The sequence below is a fragment of the Micropterus salmoides genome, unplaced genomic scaffold (genome assembly GCF_014851395.1).
Source record: "Micropterus salmoides isolate LMB-PRFRI ecotype aquatic unplaced genomic scaffold, ASM1485139v1 Ms_hic_scaffold_1459, whole genome shotgun sequence".
Taxonomy (NCBI): Eukaryota; Metazoa; Chordata; class Actinopteri; order Centrarchiformes; family Centrarchidae; genus Micropterus; species Micropterus salmoides.
The window spans coordinates 3,537-25,887 of record NW_024040551.1 but is presented as its reverse complement, the minus strand read 5'-3'; the positions used below and the strand labels follow the sequence as shown (position 1 = coordinate 25,887).

The 22,351-nt window shown below is 42.5% G+C and overlaps 1 protein-coding gene across 2 annotated transcripts; it reads right to left on the bottom strand.

Moving 5' to 3' along the window:
- Nucleotides 1–646: 646 nt before the first annotated feature.
- Nucleotides 647–20,883, bottom strand: LOC119903302 (BTB/POZ domain-containing protein 7-like). Of its 2 annotated transcripts, none has more exons than XM_038719481.1 (11): nucleotides 20,538–20,883; nucleotides 14,402–14,629; nucleotides 11,325–12,467; nucleotides 5,218–5,426; nucleotides 4,578–4,653; nucleotides 3,972–4,132; nucleotides 3,722–3,865; nucleotides 3,098–3,287; nucleotides 2,814–2,992; nucleotides 2,206–2,610; nucleotides 647–2,065 (listed from the first exon to the last, which is right to left on the bottom strand). In XM_038719481.1, the coding sequence occupies exons 2-11, from the start codon at nucleotides 14,481–14,483 to the stop codon at nucleotides 1,289–1,291; spliced, it is 3,366 nt and encodes a 1,121-aa protein (XP_038575409.1). In that variant the 5' UTR covers nucleotides 14,484–14,629; nucleotides 20,538–20,883; the 3' UTR covers nucleotides 647–1,288. The 2 variants fall into 2 exon arrangements, with proteins under 2 accessions (XP_038575409.1, XP_038575410.1); XM_038719482.1 differs by having other exon boundaries at nucleotides 20,765–20,881.
- Between the last annotated feature and the right edge of the window lie 1,468 nt (nucleotides 20,884–22,351).

Sequence of the window (22,351 nt, the reverse complement as noted above, 5' to 3'; positions counted from 1 at the left end):
CGCTGGAGGTGCAGGTCCACAATCTCCCATGAGGTGGTGAGATGGAGGCCAGATGTATGTACATGGTTTTGGTGAACAGAACAGTCAAATAAGCAATTAACGGGTTGCGATATAATGACATCATATTTAATTGAAGGTAGCTAAAACTGAATATTCCAAGCACTGGTTAAGGCTTTAGATTTGATTAATTGATGCTACTGAATTAAAAACAGAACAAGAGGGAACTCCAGCACCCTGACCACCGTACTCCGTGCCAAAATACTCTGATATGTACAAACAGACCTGACTAAAGATGGAAGCATACAGTACAGAGATTGTCTAAACACCTGTGTGTACTAAAGTTATCCTCACACACAGAAACACCTGTTCCAGCTGAAAAACTAACACACCCCCAGCACTTCGTCAGTTGTCATGGCACCCCTATATTTCCGCATCAGTAATGAACCTGCCCGCGATACTCCTGTCTGCCTCTAAGCTAGACACTGAGAGGCTGTGATAGTTAAAGCCTGACACAATGATCAGACTGGGTTACAGGAGAATGGAGCTCTGATGACCTACTTCCTGTCAGGTCCAATTCCTGCTTTTGTGGCCTGTCCCTCAGCACTGCAGAACCAGGGCCAGGAGGAGGGAAACTAGTAAGGGGTTGCTATAGGCATGCTACAGGAAAAAATGGAAATACAAGTCAAGGGAGGAAAAGAACACATCCCGAAGAATTTACATATGATTTTTATCATAATACTGTCTGTCCCACATTGGGTGCCATTGTTTGCTTGTGTAAATTAAGATTCTTATCCTGCCATCTCCTCATTACTTGCTGAAAATAACAGAGACAACAGAACCAATGAAAAGAAAGTCTTAAAACATCAGTTCATAACTGAGCTACATCTAGTGTTGTGACCTCCTCATGCAGGATTCACACAGCATAGAGCAAACCTCTTTCTTTACAATCAAACTCAAGAGACCAATCCATCCCAGTAGAGCCTGAGTCATCCTCTAAACCAGCAGGACTTGGGCTTGCGGAGATCAATTACAAGCATCGCCAATTAACCTACATCTCTTACTCTTCCCATACTCTTGACTGTGTGATGGATAGCACAGTGTGATAGAGGTAGGACAAAAGGAGAGATCCTATAAATAGCAACCATCGACCACCCCTTTTCCCTGCTCCTCTCAAACACACACACACACACATATACACAGGCACACATTTAGTGCTTTGCCATCCATTGTGATGGCCACTCATCACGCTTTCCCTTTTCTTAACTCAACCTTTGGCCCTCAACTGGGGTTAAAGTGCAGATTTCTTATAAGGGTAGTCAGGCTTGCTGGGTGACCTGCGGTCTCTGGTGATCTCTTCGCTGACACTGTTCCTGTGAGGCTGCTGGAGGGGCCCCAGGCCTGATGATTCTCCAGCTAGAACCATCTCCTCTGGGGCATCTCTAGTTCCTGTGTGCCTCTCCTCATAGTTGTCCATGTTCCCACTGGGAGACCGTAAATGACCCAAGCCATGAGTCAGGTCTGTCTCATTTGATCGCCCCCTTGGTGTGTGTCCCATTCTAGGCTGGGCCCCAGAGGGGCTGGCAAGGACTCCATCATGCCTCTGAGAGGTCATGCTGAGTACATCCAGACGTAGTGAGTCTGGGGCAGTTCGTCCCTGCAAGTGACCTTGGGACTGAGAGTCAGAAATGTAGGGGGGTGGATAAGAGCTGGAGGGGGTGCAGCTGTGACTGTAGAGGTCTGGTCCTGAAAAGGAGGGCAGAGGGTGAGCAGAGGTCGGGGTTGCAGGTCGGCAGGAGAAGTCATACAGGTCAGGGAACTCGGCTTGAGCCTCCAGCTTGGGTTCGGGAGCGTGTCTCTTGCAGGAGTGACCATGCCCAGGACCGTGGCCATGGCTGAGGCGGGAGGAAGGGCAGGGCCCATGGGGTAGATGGCGGCCTGAGGGGCCCATTGGGCTGTGAGGGCTTTCCCTGTCCATCTCTGCCATGTGCTGCTCCCTTAGGGACATCACCGACACACCCAGTGCAATGTCAGGCATGAACTCCCTTATAACAGGCTCCATGCCCATCTGCATCGGAAAACAGATAAAAAATGTGTGACATTACCTGACAGTTGAGCTACTCATGATCCCAGGCACAAACCATAAAGCCGCATTTGAATAAACACAAATGTAGCACAAGGACTCTAGGAAGTAACACACACACTCACCGCTTGCCGGTCTGAGAGCAAAACTCGGCCCATAGCTTGCGGGTTGGTACAGTCTGGGGGCTGGGGCCTGGGCACAGAGGAGTAGTCTGAGCTGCCATGCTTGGCGGCTGCATGGCGCTGGATCAAGGTGCGGTTGCAGGGGTAGGAGAAGGAACGGGTGGGGGTGGGCATGGGTACACGGGGTCGCCAGGCACCCTTGAGCTGAGCATGGCTGGGTGTGGCAGGTGGGTGGTAGGGGGGAGGTGGAGGAGGTAAAGGAGGGTGGAAGCCTACTACCCCTTCCAGCTCTGTGAACATGCTATCCATGGCTGGGCTGCTGTTTACCCGACACCGACCCACCTGGCGCAGAGCCAGAATTGGACTCTCATCTCCGAACCGTTCATCGGGGAAGAACTTGTATGGGTTCTGAAACAACAAAAAAGGAGTTCAACAAATCTATATCCGTAGTCGTGATGCCAAAGCAAACCCTATTTTAAAAGTTCTTCTTAAGATTTATCTGCCTGGGTTCAAGGTTTGCGTCTGCTGCGTTACTGAGGTCTGTGTGGCCCCAGCCGTAGGCCCTGGTTTGTCCTGTCTAACCTTGGAGACAAACTCTGCTGTCTGCTAACCTGCAGTAGCTCAGTGGCGCCGTCTGCCAGACCAAACTCCCTCAGCACCCGCAGCTGTAGCTCATAGCTGACGGTGGCTCCTTCACCACAGTTGAGGGCATAAGCTCTCTGGACCTGCTCTGTGTGTCTCAGTTCCTGCAGCCTCCGGATCATCTCCTTTACGACCGACAGCTGCGGCACTGAAAGATGAACACAATACAAACATGTACATCAATGGATTTTTATATTCATATTAATATAATAGCCTGATCATTTTTTGATTCAGAATTTTTTTTTTGGCCCACCTGGAATTTCATTGGCCACAACCGATGGTGCCGTGGTTGAGTTGCTTGCCATTTGCTGGTGGCTGATCATGTGACAGCACTGAGGCACAGCATTGTTGACCATATAGAGTGTGTCTGGTACGTTGGACATGCGCACTAATCGCAAACGCACCAGGTCTGTCTGCTCCACCATCATTTCATCAAGCACAGACTAAGGACAGGTAGACGAGATAGGGCAAGTTAGACCAGAACTTCTAAAAAATACAAGTCCTATGTGCAACTCAAGGACACTGAGAGGGTTTGCAAATTAGTTCCACTTGATTGACACTTCATCTAATAATGACTCTCTCTGGTCTAGGGATATGTTCATAAATATTCATGGCCCTGGGAAGGCCTATGAGTTATTAGGAAAAGTGTGCAAATGGACATAAATTGAATTTCATTCAAGATGATGGAGGCAACTATAAAAAAAATGGTGAGTATGCATAGCAACATCCAGGCATGGATTATTTTAGCATGTCTGAGCTATGAACAGGTCCACAAATTTCCCCAAGGCTCTTTGATGATAGCTATATGGGGCACAAATAATCCACTTCTTCCTGTGTTGTCTGGAAGCGGCATTAATCAGAAGTGAATGAACCTTACCTTAGCCTCCTCCACGTATGGAGAGAAGAGGCGGGGACGCACATAGATGCCAGCGTTTTTCTGCCGTAACCACGCATTGGCTTTTCCCCCTTCAGCTGTGGGCAGCATGTCTGAAGGAGGGGTGCTTATCAGACCCCTTTTAAGCTGTGAACAGGGTGAAGAATGTGGCTCAATGCTCAGTTTATGATAGTCATAATGACTCAGGTGCACACTCATACGCACACAGAAAAAGCAGACATGGAGTACTGACCGCGTCAGAGAGGACGTCACTGTTGGAAGGTAAGATGTGCTCAGTCCGGATGAAGGGCAAGAGGGGAGACAGGATCTCCTTTAGCTCCTCCACATCCAGGTCTCTCCTTTTCACTCCCCTCTTGTTTACGCTGTGGGCTGTCCCGCTCAACAGATTGGGCTCTAGGTAAATGAGGACAGGAATAGCCATTAGCCGCCTTTTAATATAATGCATATAACCATGACTATTTATGTAACTATGATTATGCTTTTAATTTAACCTGCTGGCTATTTTTCACATAATTCAGGTGAGCTCAGTTTAACAAATTATGGATAAATAATGCCTTGCCTGCTGTGTGGTTCAGCTTCCAAAAGCAGGTTGCTAGCCGTTACAATACGAGGACTAACAACCTTGACCACAGACCCTACAGAAAACAATTGCTTACTGGGTCAGAACACACAATGACATGACCAATCACTTATGAGGCCACTTCCTGTTGACTTGGGTAAAGTTTGGCTATTTTTTGTATTGCTTTTAATTGTATTTGGGGGGCTCTGGTAAGTGGGTAATTTCCTCAGAGCCATTAGGGGGCTGCTCAAAGGGTAATTATAGTGTGTATTATCTTACCCCTGTCTGCCATCCTCTTAATAAGCTGCTGCTCGCCCCACTTAACAACATACTTGAGAATGTCCTGTTCACTCGCCTGTGAATAAGACCAAGGTACAGAGAAAAAGAAAGACATTTTGTGTGTGTGTGTGAGAGAGAGAGTGAGAGAGAGAGAGAGAGAGAGAGAGTATTATTAGGACATGGTTAAACATTGTCAAGAACAAAACTGGGAACCTATTAAATGAGGGTAAGCTGAAAATGCAATATGTTCCCGGCAAAGCTCAGGCTTGTTTTGTTTGTTTGTGTAGTTGAATTACAACACTTCACCTCAACCATCTGGTCTAATGCCCAAGTAGCTTGGCTGTGCAGATGACAGCTCAGCTTTGATTAGGTTCTGGGGTTGAAGGCATTTCCCTCCAGGGAAGAGACAATTCTGGAGACCCTGTGTGTCGTCGGTGTGTGTATATGCGTATGGTGTGTGACCGAGGCAGAGATTGTGTAATGCATCTGTGTGTGTGTGTGTGTATGTGTTTACTGTATTTTCACCAAGCAATCATTGTGAACATGTCAGACACCCATTACTGAAGCTCCACACCAGAAAACGTATCTTCCACATTGTCAGATGTCATGGAGAGTGACAGGTAACGTTCTGTGTCCTTACCTGTAGGTAGTCAGACTGAATTGCGCTGAGAAGGTGCTCCTTGCTAAGCTCGTAGAGAACATCTGAGGTGACAACCTGACTGAACTCCTCGCAGAGGAAGTGCATGGCCTGCCTGTGGACCCATTTGGAGCCATAAGGCTGGGAGCTCCACTTCAAGATGGGGACGAGCGAGTCCAGAGACAGGCTTTCCACAACGATGTCCTCACAGCCTGGGACAGCCAATGAGAGAGACAAGCAATTTAAATTGACAGTCAATCACGTCTCTTTATGGGCACAAGTGTATCATATTCCAAATACAATTACAGATATTCAGGCCAGCAATACTTAACAAAAGCTAGTAGAAAATAAATTCAATTGAAAATTATTCAACTGAACGATTATTAGAATACAAGCAGTAATTCTGCAGGCACTGCCAGACCATCAGTAGTTTTGACTCGTATTCACTGACCCAGGGAGTCTCCCTCTAGTAGCCCCCACATCCTCCTTGCTGCGTTTCCTAAATCAGAGCACATACCAGAACAGCAGGCAGTGGTTTAACTCTGTAACACACCAACCCACAGAAATGCCTTTGATACCTTGATGTGTTTCAGTCTCAAGCTGCCTCCTCTTAACCGTGATGAGTAAACATAGCAGCCAAAGGAAATGTGCTGTCGATGCAAGAGCACACACACTTTGCAAATGTGTACACACTTGTGTGCATAATTCCAAAATGCATTAAAAATCCACAGAAGGCTTAGGGAATTATGTACCTGCTGCTCTAGCCATTAAAAAAAAAGAAAAAAAAAAGATCTACGTTTTGAAAATTCAGCCTGGCACTCAAACTCATGCTTATTCTAAGAGGGATCCATTTAGGCAGAATTAAACACCCTAACATCCACTTAGACTAACATATGATTGGTTAGGTCAAGCTATCTATGCCAAACCCCAACATACCAGAGTGCCAGAGGCCCTTATTCTCAGCCTTTCTATGATCAATAATGTTTAATACAAAACGGACATCCATGGAGATACAGCCAGACTGACTGACGACCAGTTAGTGCTGCTCTGATCTGAAACACAAGCTTGTGCCAACTTCCTCATTCCAGGCAGTTCTGTCCATCAGTTCATGGTTGGGCCAGTAGCCTCGCTCCTCAGGGAAACTCTTATCTTAAACTAGAAGATCTAAGCTGCCCTTCCTCCACAAACTACCACTTTGAACATACACTCTTGGAAACTGGACACCAGACTTCAGAGTGATGGCTCCAGTGATGCTTTCGCTTTTGAATCTGATGCCTCATATCCGTCCAAGCACAAATTGTTAAGATGAACACACACGCGAACACGAACACACACACACACGATGCATTTTTCCTTCTGGGGCTTCTGTAGTTATAATAGCGAGTTACAGAAATGCAAAGCAGACACCCACAGTGTTTTAAACGAAGGGTGAAAATCCTGCATCGTTAAGTAGACTGATGTAGATGAAATGTGGACCCAGGCACTTTGCCTTTTTTATCTGCTATAAAACTGACTCGAAGAGGGAATGGATTCTCAACATCTGTGCCTCCATCTCCACCACTCGTCCCTGTGCTGTCTGTCTTCTAGAAAGTGCTTTTGCTCATGTCAGTCTTTCACCTTTGCTTCTTTGCAAATGCAGACACACAGGCACACACGGCACGAAGGCAGACAATTCCCCACTTGCGACCAGTGGCACAGGAAAGCAAACAGCTCTGCTCTGTTAGCCCATTAGAATTCACAGCAACAGCCAGTCTTTTAAAACGTAGCACTTTTATTATGAGCTGGAGATTAGAATCAGCATTATATCTAATACTAACCTGCCTCCCCTTCTCTCCATGGGTGATACACCACATTCACTGGAGCTCATCTTACTGACAAGAATATCAACACGACAGCAGTAACAGCAACATCCCGCCCTGCACTACACCAACTTATGCACATTTTGTGCATTTTGTCTCGCTGTTATTTGGAGCTCTGTTTATGGATCACACAGTCTCCAAAGCCACTTAAAGCATCAACTGCACTCAATAGGCCTGTAAACAAGTCTGTGGATGTAAATGATGTCTGATGATCACTTAAGGACTGGGACTTCAGATGACACACTCCAAAACACAGGATAGGGCAGTGAAAGAACTGGTCAGTCAGTGAGCGTGGAGGAAGAAGAGGCACTTCAGTGCACACACACTGAAACCACACCAACAATTATCTCTGTGGTGCACTTGAAAAATTAATAAGGCTTTTAATATTGGTTGCTATCTGAGTGAGATGGAGTCATAAAGGGATACACATCTTGAGAATTAATAAGGAGGAATGACAGAGAGCTCAACTGCTCCACAAAAACCTCCAAGGGCCAAAACTTCCCCCAGTCAGAGGGTAGCAGTTAAGGGGCAAGATAGCCCGCTCATCTGTCACACTATCTCCATATGAAACTCCTGACATAAGCCTCTCTGCTGCCTCCTGAAGAGACGAGGCAGCTACTGAAGACTCCAGCTGTGGGATGGACACATTTTTCATTTCATGATCAACTCACAGATGCCAGGATGATTTGACACTTTTTGGAGTGTGTAAGGCCAAAATTTAAATAAAGGGGTCTCCAAAAGGGTAATAACAGGAAATCAGAACATAGAAGAAGATAACTTGAATAAAATGACGCCGGGTCAACCTTTGACCATCTCACCACATTCCATATTGAGGTTTCATGGGAACTGATTAGAGCGGTGCAGCACAGTGGGAGAGAGGAGAGGGGATAAAAATACCCTCGAGAAGGGCTTGTTGAGAGGGGGGAGGGGAAGGAAGAGGACGTGATGTTGTGTGGGGATGACACCATTTGCCTGCTCATCGGCTTAAGCTGCCAGAGTGACCCTCGTAGTAGGTTCGTGTAGGTGGAAAGGAAACACTAGAGATGGAGGATGGGAGGTGGATTTCTAACCAGCTGTGTGTATGGTGTTTGTGTACAGTGCTATATGGATCACTGCACAGGTCTTAAAAAAGTGATTGCTCCATTGCCCTTCAATCAATTAAACAGCTGCCCATAACTAATCCTGTGCTTTTGAAAGATTTTCTACAAGCATGTTTACTTTTATAGAGTGCATTGTATTGCAGAAATGTCTTACTGTATGTCGTTCGCACAGCTTCCCCTTTGGACAGCTTTTTTTTTTTTTTTTATCATTTTCAAGCTTCAATAGACAAACATCCACACCCATTGAGATTGTACCATATACTAAATTAGTATCAATACTGGAGTGTGAGTTTACACAAAAATACCTTGTAAAGGGCTGCAATATCGGCTTACTGGTGAATCTATACATTTACAGTGAATTCAAGTTTGGAAGTTTTATATATCCATGTGTTAGCACAGCAAACACAGAGGCTAAAACACCTCTGAGGATGTTGTGTGTCTGCAGCTGCTTCACAGTAAAAGCCACAGAGAATTTGATGAAAGCAAGGCATAAGGCAAGGAGGTGTCACTGGAGGGCTTTTACTGTAAGACAGCTTCACTGAAGTGTTTTGAGTTACAACAAAGTATACTGAGTGCATTTTGAATATGCTGAATATCATTGTAACTTAAACTGAAAATAACACTGTTTTGATTTCATTACACAGCTTTAGGCAGTGAAATTATGAAAGTGTGCTTAAATCGTCATCTCATACCACCATTTCAATATTTGACAAACTAATTTGCATCATTGTGGCTTTATGAAAGATAAGATGGATATAGGATATGATAACTGAACATGTCTGGTCTGCTGACTTTACCCAGCAGTATGTTTTTCTGTATAAAGTCGCTGAAAAGACACAGAACTCGTCTTCTGGATTTTTCCACCCACGATTCCGTTTCCAGCAGCAGGTGCTCTGCATGTGGAGAAGGCTTGTCAATGACATAGCCTATCAAAACGAAACCAATGTGGTAGCTAACGAATGACATCTGCACTGGTGTGTTCACTGTTGCTTTACCTCATCCTTGCTTGGGAAATATCTTATAACAGAGAACATCTCTCTCTGTGTTTCTCTGCAAAATGCTAAAATGGGTCACCATTTATACCTGGGCAGCCGTTAATATGGGCAAGTAAAGTCTAAATGTGGGAAACACTGCTGTTAAGTCATACAACCTCTCTGGATCCACACAGTCAATGCAGGCAGGCCAAATGCATAGACTGCTTCAAGTATTGCATATTGCAAAGGATGAAGAGGAGTTTTGTTTGGTGTGTGTTCAAAGTGGACAGTGTTAGAGGAGGTTAGAGTGATAAAATGACTGCCTCATGTCAAACCATGGTTGTAACCTTTGACATGTTACTGGGGTCATTCTGTCAAGACTTTAGGGTTGCAACGGTATTAGATTTTCACAGTATGATAACAGTATCACAAAATATCACGGTAACACAATGTTTATTATAGTTTTTTGGTTGAACACTCACTTAATTATAATATTCTGCACAGGAAGACACAAAGCTTCATATATATTATAAGAACACTAATAAGGTAGAATTAAATATATAATACAGCAGATAAGCAAATGTAGATGGCATATCACGGTATACCGTGAAACCAGCATACTGCTGCAAGTCACAGACAGTGTCATCTGAGTAATGATAGATCTGTGACGAGCTGTTGACAGAAGCTCAGATGTGCTGCATGTATCAGAACGTAAGCTGTCTGCTCCTGGAGACACAAACAAACCCTCCAGCCTATATCTATCTGTCACGGGCAGCTCGCACACCCATCATAGTCAACCAAGCTGTTTAACAATAGCCTGATCTGCACAGCCATATTGCACATATGCCAACACGCACAATGTAGTTTTAAGGAAAGGGTGAATATTAAAGTAGGCCAATATCTTGCAAGACATTAATTCACAAAAAGCCAGCACTAATTCTGACAGTCCAGACGGAGAAATTAACATTGGAATTCATGGTGAAGGCTATTTAACTACATTATAACAGTTGGTATTAGGGCTGAATGATTAATTGCATATGCGATTTTATCGCGATATGATGAAACGGGATTTTCTAATCACAAAGGCTACGATTACACTCACATGACACGCGAGAGTAAACCAGTCTGCAGAGGAAGCATCAACTTCGCACATTACAACTTGTTGTTGTATAATGGCATTAAGCTTGACAGAAGCTGACACTACAGAAACTTTAGTATCACACAGAGAATGAAATTAGCCACCGAGTAACTTGTTGGTGGGTGAAATTGTCGGGCCATCTGCTGCTTTGACAGATAGAAAAAATGCACAACAGAAAGACACATGTAGTAAGGTAAGCGTATTGTGGCGATCGACGTCTGCTTCACACATACAGCCACCAGTCAGCTCAGGAAATATCTGTGAAATGGCGTTTCAAACCCAACGCACAAGTCCAATAGAGTTCTCATAATCTCTTTTTTTTTTACTCCTCAATGTGGCCCTAATACTCCGTCGTACTTATCTGAAGATATAATATCATTATTTAAAGCCAGTATGAGAGAAGAAATATATGCACTGAAAAAAAAAAAAAAAAAAATCCCTTTTATGGTTAAAGGTCAATCTGATAGTATGTCTTCATATAGATTTACGGTCATATTGCGAAGCTATAATGATGCACCGCTAAGTATGGATATATATATATATATATCTATATCTATATATATCTATATCTATATATATATATCTATATCTATATATATATATCTATATCTATATATATATCTATATCTATATATATCTATATATATATATATATATATATCTATATCTATATATATATATCTATATCTATATCTATATATATCTATATCTATATATATATATCTATATATATATATATCTATATATATATATATCTATATATATATATATCTATATATATATATATCTATATATATATATATCTATATATATATATTATATATATATATCTATATATATAGATATATATATATATATATCTATATATAGATATATATATATATATATATATATATAGATATATATATATATAGATATAGATATACACACACACACACACACACACACCCCATAGATATCTAGAAGAGAACATCTCTCTTTTCGTCATGTACTACTGATTTGTGTGCATGTGTGTTGTTAATGTGCGATTATGGCTTACCTTGAGCAAGCATACTAAATTCCAAAAACAGAGCGATGTGGTACAGCTCCATGGCCTCCTCGGTGCGTGTGCTGGCTCCACGGCCCCCAGACACCAGTGCTTGCACCTCGCCAAGGCTGCCTGCTGAGGGACTGCCCCGCAGCACCAGCCCGAGCTCCACCACATCTGTGTACATGCAATGGAGAATAACCTGCACATATTTCCGTGGGATGATGGACTCATCCAGAACTATGCGGGTGGGTGTCTGCAATGTGCGCTCAGTCATTTCCTCTCCTGTGCGAATGCGCCTCTGCAAAAGGTTCCTGAAGAAAGGAGAACGTGCTGAGAGGATAGCTTTATGAGCCCTAAGGTCCTCATCTGGGGTTCCGGGGCACCCATTGCCTCCTGAGCCCCCTGATGGTGCTGCAGCCACAGCCCCTCGCTCATTACAGTTCTCTATCATCTCAGAGTCTGAGGAGAAGCTGAGCAGAGCGTCGTAGTAACACATGTAGTCAAACAAGCCCTTCATATCAGCCTCCAGGGAGTTGGGCGTACCAAACTCCTCACTGAGTTGCACAAGCACATCCACGTTCTGCAGCCTGGTATCCTCCGCTCCGCCCACCCCAAACTCCCCAGTGTACAGGTAGTGAAGTAGGGCAGAGAACATGGGCACATCAATGCCAGCTGTCTCAATATCCATTAGAACCTCTGCTCCATAGCCAGGGGATGAGGACAGCAGAGTCTTGAAAAAGGGGCAGCGGGCAGCCAGGATTGCCCGGTGAGCTGGGAAGCAAGTACCTTGGAAGATGAGGTCCACATCCGTGCAGTATTTATGCTGGTAGAGGGCAGCCAGATTCCGCTGCAAGCTGGGTGCCTCAGCACGTGCCAGGCTGGCCTGGAAGCTCAGCTCCTTGAGGGCTGCTGTGCCCTCATATTCCTCCACAAGGGCGTTTGTGTCACGGACGTCCCACCCTGACAAAAGCTCCCGCATCTGCCGCGCATGATCTGCTGAGCGGCTCGACTTCCTCCTTTTGATGAACCTCCGTTTGAGTGTCGCCAGGCCAAGACTCTTCTTCTTCCTGTCTGTGGGCCGCTCATGGCCATGCTCCAGGCTGTATAGCTTAGACTCCCAGCCATATCCCTGCTGGGAGTAGGATGACGTTCCTGGAATGAACACACAATGCAGGTTAGCTTCATAGGAACGTGTTTAAACAAACAAAAATCATAACATATGCTGGATATAAAGTAGGAAACCTCTTCTCATTGATAAAATAACTGTGGAAGTTTTCCCCTTCTCCCCATGAGTCCTGTCTCTCTCTACTGGCTGTCAAATAAAGGCAAAACTGACTCAAAAATAATTTAAAATAAAAAAATGGTGTTATGGTGAGACATTCATTTCCAAACCCAAACACTAGGTCACTCTTGAGGCCAGACTGCTAGAAACACAATCTGCCTCTAGCACCCCTGTGGTGTGGCCAGCTCCAAGTCAGGCCAAGCACACACTACCCCTGACCCAGCTACCAAAGCATTTGGATCGAGTTCAACAGCGGAAAAAAACAGAATCCCTTTATTTTGTTTTGGTTTAGACAGACTAAGAACCAATTAGCTCATGGAGGACTTTGTCCTGCTTTGTACTTCTCAATGAACTCCAGTCCATTCGTATACATGGGCCCAATCAATTACACTAAATAGCAGTTTTCTTTGGCTTGAGAGACAGGACTCGAACGTCAGAGGAAGCCTCTGCCAAGGAGATCCTCTCTGCCTGCCCTTCTCTAAGCATCCATTAGTTTGACCCAAATAGTAATCATTCTAACACTGTGAATCATCTGTGGCTCAGGCCAACTCAACCATGCACCATACAGAGCTCAGAGTAAACCTCAGAGGTCTCTTTATTTATATTATTATTTGGCTCCTTACAAAACTTTCACTTTTCACAAAAAGTCTAAAAAACTCAAGTAAAAAGTCAAATAAAAAAAAACAAATAAGTCACCTAACATGGCTTATAAGAGTGATCTCTAACCAACCAATCAAAAATGCTACTTAAAAATAAGCAATACAGTGACCTCATGTGTATACACATGCAAACTAATGCAACCTGTATGTCACACTCTTTTCAGCGCATGCAGACACAAAGTAACAGATAAGACAGAAATGTGCCAACTATAGTACAACAATGTTCTCTGACAATAACGTCAGCATTGCTGAAATTGGAAAAGCAAAATGTTGCAGACTGTAGCTGTCATGGCATTCAGTAGAAAATGTGACAGTCTAACAAGCAGCCTACAGCTGGTCACAGGGACAAAAATCATGACACCAGATTAGCTCTCATTCTGTCTGATAGCCAGCAGCCTTATCATAATCACATCATACCATAAGCACATAGTAACAACAGAGGTAAGAAGAGCAAGACTGTTTTAGGCACTGTTTTTAATATATGTTTACATATTTCTATTTTTTTTTTTTTTATTGTATTCCTTATCTTGTCATTATGTATTATGTATTCATTTAGCATTCCCTACATATCGCTGCTGTTGTGAGACTGAAATTTCCCCTCTGGGATAAATAAAGTTGCCCCTACCTTTTTAAAAAAAAAAATACTTTTAAACTCTCATAGCAAATACTTAATGTGATTATGGTTAACTGCCCACATTGGACACAAGCTTCTTTGCATATCTGCCTCTCATAATACTTCTCTGTCTATATGGCAGAGTAAAGCTGAGGCATTGCTTTTTAATGCATTTGTGTCAATTGTATGAGTTAATGGCCCAGCTCAAGAGCTCTCATGCACAAACAGAATTCACCTCTTGCACCATTAGTTATCATGGAAGCCACTTAATCTAATCTAAAGTGTGAGTTTGGCCATGGTAGACCCCCATTGTGCATGTGTAGCAGTGGTGCATAATGCCAAAATGGGATGAGGAATACAGTTTTACCACTTCAGTTCAGAAAAGAGTGGGGAAATCATGTTTTTAACAGTTCATCTAAATTATATTGTCTCATTTGCTAACTGAACATACAGAATCATCACCTATCAGAGCTGACTTTGTGTGAACTGTGCTACTGATCGTTCTTAATTAAACCACAGAAAAAATACATACCTATAAAAGTTTGCTGTGCTTGTGCATTTCCCCCTATGCGTGGGGAGCATGAGTGTGGATAGCTGGATCCATTGGCACCCATCCTCACTTTTCTTCACTTGCTATTTGGGGGTCCCCCCTCTTGCTGAGTCATTCTGCTCAGACAACGTATTCCTGTCGATCCTCGGTTGTGGGTCAGGCACGGATCCTCTGGAGCGTCCTCAAAGCCCCAGGCGCAGCCTGCCATGCCTGGAGGAAAGAAGATGAAAGAGTGAATGCCTTTTAAAAATGTTGCTGACTAATATCTCACAAGGATTACAACATGATGAGTTTGGACTGTTTGGACTCTGTCAAAGATAATGAATGGCCAGGGGGCATCAATGTTAAGGAAGCTGAACAGAGGGACATCCATTACTATCTGTCACACTGTTTCAGCCACATTGATTTCAGAGCAATCATGAATCATTGCTGTTGAGTGACAGCACTCATCAGAAATGTGTGTGTTTGCGTGTGTGTTCAGGCTTTTGACTCTAATTTTCAATAGTGACTTAAGGTTAACAGAGACTTCCTCTGCTCAGCCCTCAGGAAACACTGACTGTCAGTCAACAACAAATCTAATGTAGATGTACGGTGATTTTCAGACAGAGGCACAACCCACTCAGCCTTTAGTAGTTTAAACATTTGTAGTCTAATGAATCATTTGGATGTTCTTCCACAGTTGAGTGTGTATACATCTATGCAGTGTATAATTATACTGCATTTTTAGTGACAATTCATTTACCATGGTCATACCAATTAGAGCCAAGCAGCTTATTATATTCTTTAATTATTACTGAAGCATCTCTAAGATAGTTTTCAAACTTTGGATCTCTATTCAGTTTATGTCAGTACAGTCAGACTAAGCACTGTATCGCAGCTGTGATGACTTGTTATTGTTCAGTGAAACTATTTTCAGAGTTTAACAGTGGTGTTGATGGGAAATGTCATGTGTGAATGCAATCTTAGTGCATTCTGTCACATAGAGAAGGGCAATATGACGATTTAAACTGTGAGATGACACAAACGTGCCTACCGTCATTCAACCTCTGTTTGTATTAGGCCATTGTGGGTGACGTTACAATGAACAGGACAGCTTTATCGGAATATTTGATTTTTACGTTAATGGGGCAACATTTGATTTGTCAGGTATTTCATTAATAAGCCAAAACCGGACATTCCCATCTGGTTATTTTGTCCATTAACAGTTTCTGAAGGCATTTTAACAGTAGGAATAGCACATGTGCAAATAAGAAAATCAATTAATTAATTATAGCTACTTCAGTTTCAGGGTCTTGGTAATTGTGCATGCTGGCTCACTGTCACGGTTTACTTGGACACTTGAATACAAAAGGGCCATGATTAATGTTATTAGTAACACCTGCACTTTTCCTGCCATGAAGTCAAAATGTCTTGATAAAAAGGATTTTATTCATATAACACATACCAAATGTGATGCAAATTCTACAGGACAAGAGATAGCATTATTTAGGCGGTTGCTAATTTATATGGTTCGGTCAGAAAACGCTGTGCGACAGAGGTGAGCTACTGCAAATAGCTTTCCCTGGCGACTTGTCATTTAAAAGTTTGTTGCCTTAATCCAGTATACTTTGGATTTTATCTCTGAGTCTCTCCTCATACATACTCTGACAGCACCAGACCCTCCCCATTCCTTGTGAGTTGGTTGAAGCATGCTTAACCTCTTGCTTCATCCAACTGCAAATAGCTTCACTGGCACCAGTGAAGGCGCTCTGTGACTTTCCTGCTCTCTTCTTTGTACTGTCTCTGGCTACGATCTAACAGAAAACAGGCCACCTCATTAATTAAGCATACTTTCAAGCCATCAGGCTATTAATTACAATCTGAGTATATCTGGCTTTATTTCTAAGAGCAAGTTGATTGGAGATCAAAATTATTTTAATTATTTTCCAAACCAGAGGGACAGCTTCTCAATTTTCCATGGCACTTAGGCTACATCTTGGGTAACTCTGCTCTGCCCTTTTATAAACATTATTAAGAGACTTTGAAAAGTAATTGTCATTGCTCTGGACCTTTAAATAACTCAATATAAAAACAGTCACATGTATATAAACACATTTCCTCTGTCTTCAATGTGAAACCAGATGGAGAAGTGGAGTTTGATGGGAGATCCATTTTATCTCAGCCTGCTAGTTTTTCCTGCCTACCATACTAATAAATCATTGTGTCTCCCCCTGTAGAGCAGCACTCCACAGTATCCCATGGGTTCAATGGAAAACCACGGCCTCTTACTCCACACACAAAAATACTCACCAAGCAGTCACAGTGGAGCACTCTAATAAAACTGTTGGATGATCTTTATTATTTCATTAGACTGCTTTAAATAAGCCCCATCTTCATAAGGAATTAATTTGGACAAAATTAGAAATTTAATTTGAATATGTAGGAGTGAGGAGGAAGCCCTTGAGATATATACTGTCTTGTTTACAAAGGAAGGGGTGTGTGTGTGTGTGTGTGTGTGTGTGTGTGTGTGTGTGTGTGTGGGGGGGGGGGGGGGGGGGGGGGGGGGGTTGTCCTCAAAGGAGCACAGCAGAGACAGAATAAAACATAGCAACCAACGCATCAATTGAACAATACGTTGACTCCCAGCTAGGCAGACTCGTGGCTTTAACTCATTCAAACGAGTGAACCAAATTTAACTTCAGCTGCAGTGCAGAATTCTAAAAGCATAATTTAGGACAGCTGTTACCTTGAGACCTGACTCACACCGTTCAATAAGAAGAGTCTCTGCCATAATCTCTCTGGTGTCGAACATTAAGACACTTTTCCGCAGTTTAGAACCAAACAGTGTGCTGCTCCATTGTGCTCAGACTGGGAGCAAGGGAGGGCAGTGTCACAGACGGGGGGGGGGGGGCAGACGCCGGCTGGGCTGGACTATACATCCCTAATGAGAGGTGACGGGAGACACTCCCTGCCCCCCCATCTATCTCTCTATACACACACACACTTTCAAACTGATCACCTTGCCTTGGTCATTTGGATAATTTTATTATATTTAAACCAGCCACTTGCGGCGGATTAAAAGAAAGAAGCCCAGCCTAACATAGAACACTACCATGCAAAAATGCTTGGCACAAGAATAGGGCCGATGTATTATTCAAATGACAGACAAGGCACTTCAATGATTTATGTGTATTTCCTCATCATGGCTAGAGAAAAGGCAAGCGGTAGGTATCTGGGTTTCCTTTCCTGTCAGCGACCCCAAACTTCGGCAGCATGTTCTTATTCTTTCAATGCAGGTTCTTACAGGTCGTCACCCTTTACCAGGGCTCTGCTAGCAAAACACACACAGTCAACATTTTGAATCAAAGTGACAGGGGCAATGAAGCTTCCACGCCATGACAAGGCTTCAACAATCAAAAGTGATGTGAAGTATTACTTGGGCAGGCAGTGTAGCAGATGATTGAGACGTTTTTGTTTCTTGCCTTTCTGGTAACTGTATAAGAGTTTATGAATATAAAACACACACAAATTGCTTTGCTCAAATGGCACAAATGTGTTCTCCATTGGTCCCACTGTGAATCATTTGAATGAAATGATGAAATCACCACCTTTTGATAGTATTCTTTGTTAGGCTCAATGACATAGGCCCTAATCTTCTGTGAAGGAGCAATCACTGTGCCAGTATCACAATCAGGCCTGAATGAAAGAGCAGCAACTGTAGAAACACTGAAATAAATCCCCCAAACACTTTCCTGTCTAAAATTATACAGTAGCTGCTCTTTAAGTGTCAAAGCTGTCAAATACATAGCTCCTCAATATAATTTCTTCAACAGGGCATTTTTATTGGTCCATTTCTGACATGTTATTATCTCACGAAGTCCTGTCACACTCACCCCTGAAGATGCATAGATAAATTACTTCTTGACTCACATACAAAGAAAAAAAGAAAAATTACGTTAAAAAATGCAATCCAATTATGTACACTAATCTCTTGTTATAATTGCAGTTTCTAATAAGTTTAGGAGGATATAACATATTATAAAAAAGTTTTGCTGTCACAAATGCTGTTAAATGACCTGTGGGGAGACTTGGCCATTATGTGCTTTGCTAACCAAGCTGGACAAAAATACTGCTTCAGACAGTAATTATAGACTGTTTGACTCTTTGGATATTTGATACAATCAGAGGCGCTCTAAAAGGGTCATAATAAGCAATGCTGCAGTGAGCAGAAACCAGACCTTTCTACCAGAGTGCCCTCCATGGTATTGATGTGTCTGCACATATCCCACAGCAAGATGTGCAAGTGGAATATGGACCGCAGGTGGAAAGAAAACAAAATAAATGACTCCCCCTGAAATAATAATGATGTCATATTTTGTGAAATGATAGTTGGAGAGACATAATTCAGCGGCAAAGCAGACTGCTTACCTCTGCAGTGTTTTTGCCAATCAGGTCAGGTCAATCAGTATAACAGTTAATCAGGCCATTTGACTGATTACAGACTCTGCCAGGAGAGCTACAGGAAACTACACGAATCAGAACAGGCTAGAAACAGCAACACGCTGAAATGACATAGACAGATAGAGGAAACAAAAGTCTCCACAATGATGACTCATGGTGGGCAGCCTCTGGATTAGCCTGTGTCAACCAACAATATGAACCGTAGGTTTGCATTTTTTGCATTTTGCAGCCTATGTTGTCAGCTGATTAAAATGTTTTGCCCTGGAGGCCACACTACATAAACAAAAAGCTAGATATTGCAGATAATATCTCATCAGCATTGACACACGCTGTTCTTTTAGACCTTTAGGATAAGAACACGATGATCCCTAAAGTGACAAAGAATGAACAGATGAATGCCAGGCTCTAGGTCAGCTTGCAAAAACAACACTGACCAAGGCCATCTTTTCTATAAAGAAATGTTAAGTGTGCACACACTAATGACAATACAAACACAGCCTGGCAGTCAATCTCCAGAGAATGAATGGCAGCCCAGGAAACAATAAGTGCTTATTTTATGCGAGTTGTCAATGCTCCTTGTCCAGTTCTCCATCAAACTGGCTAGGGTAAACAGAATTCAGGCCAAAATCTGGCTCATTCAGTTACTCTGTGGCAAGTACTTGCAAGCTCATGCCAGTCACAGACTTCTGAGCATGTAACGCCAATAATGACATGTCATTATAGAGCCCTGGAGCACTGACACAAATACTTAACCTGGTAAAAAGTCAAATCTAATTCCTGAAGGGCACAGTGAATACACCTTTTCTAAATGACAAGATAGAAAGACAGTCTTTAACCCTTTAAGATGAAGGCTGTACAGAATGCTGAGTCTAACCAGAATTTCAGTGAGATTATAACGGGATTATTGGTGTGCATATGGCTCCTCAACACTTAAATAGACAGAGACAGCAACAAATATCATAGACATTGCTGCAGAAACCCTTTAGGATATCAATAAAAAATTTGGATTGTTTAGGCAAATAATAATGTATTGTGAACAAGAAAGGATACCTACAAAATGCAAAATGGACTCAATATACAAATTTAATACACCAACAAATCTATGTCCACAAGTAGGCTATAGATTGCAATAGGTGACAGGCCACATTGTTGCCACAGTACAACCTATCAACAACTACCTCACACAGAGGCAATAAACAGCAACATGTAGGTTGATCCGCAAAGTGAAAATGCACGTTCATCTGAAACTTTTCTATCGATCTACCCTCACATAAGTGAATAAATGTTCCCTTCAGTAACCTGTGCATAAAGAAATCAATCATTTGCAATGGCTTTGTTAGCCTTACGTTTACGCGGAGCTATTGTTGCTCTTTGGGCTATTGGTGGGCTATCGGTGCTCAGCGGAAGCCTTGGTTAAAAGTGCTTGTAGAGCAAAAAACCAAGTGGGTTGTTTGTCTCAGCTGATAAAAATGGGAAGTAAGTTGGTGTCCAAAATTTTCGCGACAGCCTAGCAAGAGGAGTCATATTCACCACTGCCCTGTAATTAGTAGCATATCCTAAGAGGCTAGGGTAAGCTACCTCTGCTGTGTCGCTTTGACTTTAACCCTCGGAAACAGCAATTTACTTTGAGCAGGATGCGAAGCAACTGTTGAAAAGCGAGCGTTCAAAAAATATTTACCAGAAAGTGGAGAGCTTCGTGGGCATTATTTTGCTTCGTATCGCCTCGTAGTTTAAGCAGTACTCCGACCTAAGTTGTCTCTGGCAGAGAGAGAAAAAATGCAGCTCAACACCTTCTTTTTCCAACTCTGCTCATTACGCACGGCTCGACGTCAACGTCCACATTTGATCGCTAATATGCGATAATTTCCACTTGCATCGACTTTCCGGCGAATTTCCAGCATTTACCTCGAGTAAAAACTAAACCAAAACCGTTTTTATCCTCGGTTCGGTTCGGTATTTCCCCATAGTAGCACAACGCCTTCTTGGATGGTTGTTATGGCCTATCCCATCGAACGCTACAAACTAGCCAGAGTAAGAAACGGCGCTTCCGGTTCTAACTTTCAAAATAAAGCCATGAAACTTTAAAAAAGGTGCATTTGTACAATGAAATATATGTCAGATAAAAAGTTGTTTCAATCAAATGTTCAGTACTGTACCTTGAAAAATATCAACAAAGATCTGATGGAAAATCCTTGAAATATTCGACATTTTAAATAAGATGAGCACACCCCGTTCTTCTGTCGAGGCTTTAGTGTTTAAGCACAATAACCTAGTTTCCTGTATTTTCGTGAGCTTGACAGGTTCTTACTGCTGGACGCGGACTGGTTAACGGGCCCGTCAGTACTCCAAGCGGTTTGTGCAATAACACATTTGCGGGCGTCCTCTAGCGGCGTGTCTGTGGCAGTGGGGTTATGTAGGCTACGTACATGTTAATACATCAAGCTTCCTTTACGTTTTACCTTATATATTATATGATACATAATCAGAGTACACGCGGTAGTGAGCCAATATGTTTGAAAGTTAAGTATAGTTTGATAAAACCTCTAAACCTTTACCCCTAACATGCACTTCCTATGGGCTCTCTTCTTCTTCTATCTCCTTAGAATTCGCTCATCTTGATTATTGCTTTCCCTAGATACCCTAATTATCCCCTCGATGCCGTATGCGTTCATAGCTCTTACAAGAAAGATATGGTTGCTCGTAGATCTTACTTTACTGATGCTTGTATGTTACTTTGGACTGCCAAATGTGTAAATGTAGGCTAAATGTAAAAATGCACATCATTCCCCAATGAAACATCATATTTATACATTATTCATTAACTTTTATCTCTTTCATGTGGTCTGTCTCTGCATGATGGGCTATACCAGGAATTTAGGCCATGAAAATGTAGTTATGTTAAAGGTTAAAACCATCTAATTTATGCAAGGGCGGATTTTTCATGTCACTGTTGGTGGGGACATTAAACATAGCCTAGCGGGAGTTTTTCTCTAGAATTAAAGTTGCTGAGCCTCTAAAAAAGGTAGGCAGCGCACCAAACCACTGTGAGGCATTTGAGGGGGTAGGACATAATCTTTCAAAATTTAAAAACACATTGGCCTCCTATAGAGAAGAAGATCTGTTAACCAGTTGTGTACCAAATACACTGACAGCAGTGGTTATATTTAATTGTGTTCACCAAAATGATTGCAGGGGGCAATTCAGTAGACCTACCTATTGCTGGATATTGGTAGGGACATGTGCCTATACATGCTTGAATTTGATTAAAACGCTAGTTTTTTGGCCTACTGTCCACAATAATTCCAAAAAAGATAATACTTCCTCAACCTATGTTGTATGAAATGAGGTGAAGAGGCAATATTGACTGAATTGGACTTAAGAAATAATATTGATTAATTAATAGACCAGATATTGATATGGTAAGTCCTAGCCAACTTTTTGAGAAACAATGAAGGCTAGCTTGTATCCATTGAAGGTTAAAACTAAGGGCAA

Bases quoted from the DNA above. Each gene is read 5' to 3' on its own strand.
- LOC119903302 (XM_038719481.1), bottom strand. From the start codon at position 14,483: ATGGGTGCCAATGGATCCAGCTATCCACACTCATGCTCCCCACGCATA. The intron at 12,468-14,401 runs GTATGTATTTTT...TGTTCATTCCAG, and splicing joins AGCACAGCAAACTTTTATAG to GAACGTCATCCTACTCCCAG. The intron at 4,654-5,217 runs GTAAGGACACAG...TCTTATTCACAG, and splicing joins TTCAGTCTGACTACCTACAG to GCGAGTGAACAGGACATTCT.